The 6,000-nt window shown below is 41.3% G+C and overlaps 1 protein-coding gene across 8 annotated transcripts in view; it reads left to right on the plus strand.

The window, feature by feature from the left end:
• dgkb (diacylglycerol kinase, beta) overlaps positions 1-6,000 on the plus strand; it is a 788,800-nt gene that overhangs the window by 274,110 nt on the left and 508,690 nt on the right. For all 8 annotated transcript variants that reach the window (XR_006311661.1, XM_043689831.1, XM_043689832.1 and 5 more), the window contains 2 exons: positions 1,221-1,309; positions 1,410-1,526. Coding sequence is in view for 7 of the 8 variants with exons in the window: in XM_043689831.1 (XP_043545766.1) it covers positions 1,221-1,309; positions 1,410-1,526 (206 nt within the window). In the remaining variant the exon portion in view is untranslated. The remainder of the gene's footprint in view (positions 1-1,220; positions 1,310-1,409; positions 1,527-6,000) is intronic.

Raw genomic sequence — 6,000 nt, forward strand, 5'->3', positions numbered from 1 at the left:
TCTCAAGACAGGACATCTTCTCTTCCTCTTTTAGACTATTTGTAGTTCCAACAGTGACTCCTACTTTCTCTTCCTCTGCTGGGACTGTAGAGCTGTCAGTCAATCAGAGTGGCTAACTCCTTTGACTTACTGCTTGCTGCCTTCAACTTGCCACCTTGTCTGAGTTGCCACCAGTCCCTCCCCACCACTCCCACCTGCCCCTGCTCCCTCTAAACTTCCTGCTTTGTCACTTCTGAGCTCCCACTTGCTGAGAGGGAAGGAGGCAGTGAGTGGAGCTATGAGCAGGGAAGTAAAGAGCAGAAGGGTCGATGAGAAGACCCTATGAAAGATAACTCCTGAGTGATAGCTTCGAGCTCCAGGAACTGATGTGAGTGAGTTTCACCCATTAAATCTATCTGATTAGCCATGGCAGACTTGGCTTTCATCCATTAATTTTCTGTTATGGTGGAGCCAATGGGTTCTTTGCTCTTGGCCTATAGTGGCAGTAGTCCACACACAATGATCAGGATATGTACAGACGTTATAATTAAGTGCAGGACATTTGATAGACTGTTGTGCTTTGTGCCGGTTCAAAGCTTAGAGAAAATACTGGTCATGATCTCGGTGAATAGTGAAACAGATTTGAGGAACTGAATGGCAGACTCTTACTTTCATCTTCAGTCGTCTATAAAAAGAAAATAATCACATGGCCTTTTGACTGCTGGGTGGCACCGTGTCTCAGTGGTTAGCACTGCAGCCTCACAGCACCAGGGACTTGGGTTTGATTCCAGCCTCAGGCAACTGTCTGTGTGGAGTTTGCACATTCTCCCTGTGTCTGCGTGGGTTTCCTCCGTGCTCCGGTTTCCTCCCACAGTCCAAAGATGTGCAGGTCAGGTGGATTGGCCATGCTAAATTGCCTATAGTGTTAGGTGCATTAGTCAGAGGGAAATGGGTCTGGGCGGGTTACTTTTCGGAGGGTCGGTGTGGACTTGTTGGGCCGAAGGCCTGTTTCACACTGTAGGGAATCTAATCTAATCTAATCTAATCCATATTGAACTTAGATCCACCGGATATTTAAATCAAGTGCTGAACGTTTATGTGTATGTGTATTTTGATCATAATCTGCTTTTATCTTGCAGGAAAATAAAATACTTGTCAACTTGATACACAATCTGCTTTTGCTGGTTTTAGTCATGGAGTATAAAGACTAAGATGACTGACCTGTATTTTTAATTTTGTAGTTTGCAAGTATACAGTTCATGAGCGTTGTGTGGCCAGAGCCCCACTATCCTGCATTAACACCTATGTCAAGTCAAAAAAGAATGCTACTGTAAGCCGTCCTCTAATTTAACTCTCACTGTGAATTGCATTTACTTCAAATTCCAGAGTTGGTATGTTTTCTAAACCAATGATATGCATGTCTTCCATAGGTAATGCATCACTTTTGGGTGGAGGGAAACTGCCCAAAAAAATGTGACAAGTGCCATAAAGCCATCAAATGTTATCAAGGACTTACAGGTCTTCACTGTGTATGGTGTCAGATCACTGTAAGTATTATAGCTCCATCCATCCACAAATAATAACTAATGCCAACAAGAACAGAGGGTGTCTGAATAGCAAAGCTTTTAAGTTGTTTTTAAGTTGTTCTATTTCAATTATGAATATACAGCAAACCTCACTGCACTATGTATTCTTTCATGTCATGTAATATATAGAATTTCCTTATTATGATTTAACGTTGTGTCGCAATTTTAGAGTAAGATGAAGTAATGAAGTAATAAATTGTTTTGTGATTTTGATGAATTTGGAGCTGTCATATGGTGGCAGCAAAAGTTTTGACCTGACTTTTTTTAACGTTTTGAAAAGACAGAAATGAGGAGTTTCATGCATTTCAAACTATTTGGTACAAATTGCAGAACATGATTTCAACTTGCTGCCTGTGTTTTTTTTTAAAAAACAATATTTGTTTTAACTGCTGTTAATATTATGTCGTAGTTCATTAAATTGAACATAATGGCAAGTCATTAGGTTGTGGAGTGATGATAATTTCATGTGTTTCAAATATCAATAGAAATCTGTTTAAAAAGAACACAAAATGCTCAATAGGAACAGCAGCATCTGTGAAGTAAAAATCAGAAATTCCAGATGAACGAGCTTTGTCCAAATTGGACATAATGGGGAGAAAGTTTTAAGGAAAGCAACTTTTTTTTAAAAAAGTAGAAGCAAGTACATCAGTGTTCTAAAGGCACATTTCATCCCAAGGTACTGAATTTCCTTAATGAAAAGACAAAGTATGAAACTGATTTTAGAACACTGTACCTGATTTGATTTTAAAAAAACTTTTCCCTAAAAATCATTTTCAGAGGGACAAACAAAATCGACTATGAAGCTTTTTCCAAACATGAAATAAAAACAAAATACCGGACTGCGAGAAATTTGGGAAAAACATAACAGAATGCTGGAGAAACTCAGTGGGCCTGGCAGGACCTGTGAAGAGAGAAACAGTTCATGTTTTTAGACTGGAATGACTCTTTATAACAGGCATTCAGTAGAGTAGGTTGGGAGAACCTCTTCTTTAAGTAGAGCCGGTACATCATTTACACCCATCTGAGGGCATAGGCAAGAATTCAGTTTAACACTTCACCCAAAAATATTGCAATTCAGATAATGTAGTAATGAATTGGCTTCCTAGCCTAGGTTTGAACAATCTTCTAATACTGAAGCAAGAATGTTATCACTCAGCTAAGACTAACCAAAAAAAAACCTACTATAAGATCATAAGACATAAGAGTGGAAGTAAGACCATTATCAAAGATATGTGCTGTTACATTGACAGGTTTACTGTGTTTTGCTATATTTTTAATTATTTTGATAATGGAGCTGTGTATGGTAACCTAGAGTAATAAGTAGACAGTTTTTCATCTTAGCTTGATGATTGGGAAGCATTAATTGTACCACGTTCAGTGCCAGGCAATGATTATTTTCAACAACAAGTTCAAACCCTCAACTCTACCTTCAATGCCACCATTTTTCAAAGTTTATCACCACTATACAGGTTTTATTGACTGTAAAGTCATCAGGTCCAACCATTCCAATAATGTCCAGATATTCATGCTCCCTTCCTCCATGAGTGGGGATGGGGGAAGGCAGTGTGTGCTGGGCATTTAGAAGTGGAAAGTCCATCACTGGCCTGACTCCATTCAATTATCTCAGAGTCGGAAGGAACAACCAAAAGCAAATGGGCCAAAACATGAAGACAAAGCACTAGCACTCCCCATTTGGTATATGGTGAGGGAGTCTGAAAGACTCATAGACATTAACAGCACAGAAAACGACCATCTGGATTATCATGCCTGTACTGGTCAACAAAGACCTGACTGCACTAATCTAACTTTTGGATTGTCCTGCAGACTATGGCAATGCAAATGAATATCTAAATATTACTTAAATGATACAAGAATTTCTCTCTCAACCCCCCCCCCCCCCCCGCCGAGACATTGAATTCAACATTCCTATCACCCACTAAGTGAAAACAAATTCTCCGTAACTGTCCTTTTAGCTTTCTATCTCTTACTTCAAATCCGTGCGCGCGCGCGCACACACACACATTCTTTAACCTCTGTACTACTGGAATGAGTGCTGTCCAATCCATTCTATCTATGCACCTCTACCAGGTACCCTTGCAACGTTTGCTGCTTTAAGGAAGACGACTCCAGCCTATCTAATTTTTCCTTCTAGCTCAGACCTTCCAGCCCTGGCAGTATCCTGGTAAAAACTGGAAGTACTGGAGTAACCCAGCAGGTCTGGCAGGATCTGGAGAGAAACAGAGTTAACGTTTCGAGTCTAACATTACCATTCTTCAAAATGTTAACTCTGTTTCTCTCTTGATGCAACCAGAACTGCTGGGTTTCTCCACCATTTCATGTTTTTATTTTCTAGGATCTGAAATATTTTGCTTTTATTTGAAACATTCTAGTAAATTTCCCCTGCATTCTGTCTATTGCAATTGGATCCTTCCCATAATGTGGAGATCAGAATTGCATGCAGAACTCCAGTTGTGTCCTAACCAGTGTTCTGTGTCAATGCACTCAATGTCCTCAGGGAGGGAGTTCCAGGATTTTAATACGGTGACAGTGAGGGAATAGCAATATACTTCCAAGTCAGGATGGTGAGTGGCTCTGAGGGGAATTTTGAAGATGGTGGTCTTTGCATACATCTACCATCATTGTTCTTCTAAGTGGTAGTGGTCCGGGTTTGAAATGAACTGTCTAATGAGGCTTGGTGGACTCCTGCATTTCTGTACATAGGACACACTGCTGCTACTGAGTGTTGGTTCTGGAAGGAATGAATGTTTGTGGATGTGGTGCCAATCAAGTAGACTGCCTTGCCCTTGATTGCATCAAACTCCATGTTGTTGGAGCTGTGCTCATCTAGATAAGTAGAGAGTATTTGAGCACATTCCTGACTTGTCCCTTGTAGATAGTGAACAATCTTTGTAGAGTTAGAAGATGAGTTACTCGCAGCAACATTCTTAGCCTCTGATGATTGTATTGATATGTCTAGCCCATGATAATATTCGAGTCACCTGTCACCCCCAAGATGTTGTTGGCATGGGATTCAGTGATATTAATGCCATTGAATGTCATGGAACAGTGGTTAGGTTCTTTGTTCTTGGAGATGGTCATTGCCTGGCATTTGTCTAACTCTATTACTTGCCACTTTTCAGCCCAAGATTGGATACTATCCATGAGTTGCTGCATTCCAACTTGGGGGTATATATATACTGATGATTGTACAACATTCAGCACATTCCGCAACTCTTCAGATACTGAAGCAGCCACACCTGGACAATATTCAGGAAAGAGGGCTTGAGGATAACATAGTTAAGAAGGCATATGAGATACTTTTCTTTATTAGGGGAGAAAGTGAGGACTGCAGATGCTGGAGATCAGAGCTGAAAATGTGTTGCTGGAAAAGCGCAGCAGGTCAGGCAGCATCCAAGGAACAGGAGAATCGACGTTTCGGGCATAAGCCCTTCTTCAGGAATGATTCCTGAAGAAGGGCTTATGCCCGAAACATCGATTCTCCTGTTCCTTGGATGCTGCCTGACTTGCTGCGCTTTTCCAGCAACACATTTTCAGCACTTTTCTTTATTAGTCATGGAGGTTGTGATGGAGTTGTATAAGACACTGCCACAGCTGGAGTACCATTTACAGTTGTGGTTTCCGCATTACAGGCTGGATGTGATTGTATTCAAGTGGGTGTAGTGCCCATTTACCAGGATATTGCCTCAGGTGGAGTGTTTCACCGATGGAGCAAGACTGGATAGGCTGGGCTTATTTTCCTTGAAGAAGGGAAAGGTGAGGGGACACCAAATTCACGCATACAAAATTGTGAGAGGCTTAAATAGCATAAATAGAACAAGGCTTTTCCCCTGAGCGAAGGGGTTAAAAAAAAACAGGTTGCATAGACTTAAGGGAAAAGTGGTGACGAGGTTTTAAGGATTTTTTATACACAAAAGATGGGGTATGTGGACCCATCATATATAAGAAATATTTAGATGGCTATTTGAAATACACAAAAAGGTAAAATCACTGTAGCTCTACCAGACTTTAGGGCTGCTGTCTCATTACAGAGAGAGGACGAATGGTGATTTAATCTAAGGGTCAATATACCTCATGCAAGGGGAGAAGTTAAGAAGTAGAGTCCTTCATGATGATCTCAACTGGTGCAGGAATTGAACCCACCCCGGAAACAGACCCTTCGGTCCAGCCCGTCCATGCCGACCAGATATCCCAACCCACTCTCATCCCACTTGCCAGCACCCGGCCCATATCCCTCCAAACCCTTCCTATTCATATACCCATCCAAATGCCTCTTAAATGTTACAATTGTACCAGCCTCCACCACATCCTCTCGCAGCTCATTCCATACACGTACCACCCTCTGCGTGAAAAAGTTGCCCCTTAGGTCTCTTTTATATCTTTCCCCCCTCACCCTAAACCTATGCCCTCTAGTTCT

The sequence above is a fragment of the Chiloscyllium plagiosum genome, chromosome 5, assembly GCF_004010195.1.
Source record: "Chiloscyllium plagiosum isolate BGI_BamShark_2017 chromosome 5, ASM401019v2, whole genome shotgun sequence".
In the NCBI taxonomy this organism is placed as follows: Eukaryota; Metazoa; Chordata; class Chondrichthyes; order Orectolobiformes; family Hemiscylliidae; genus Chiloscyllium; species Chiloscyllium plagiosum.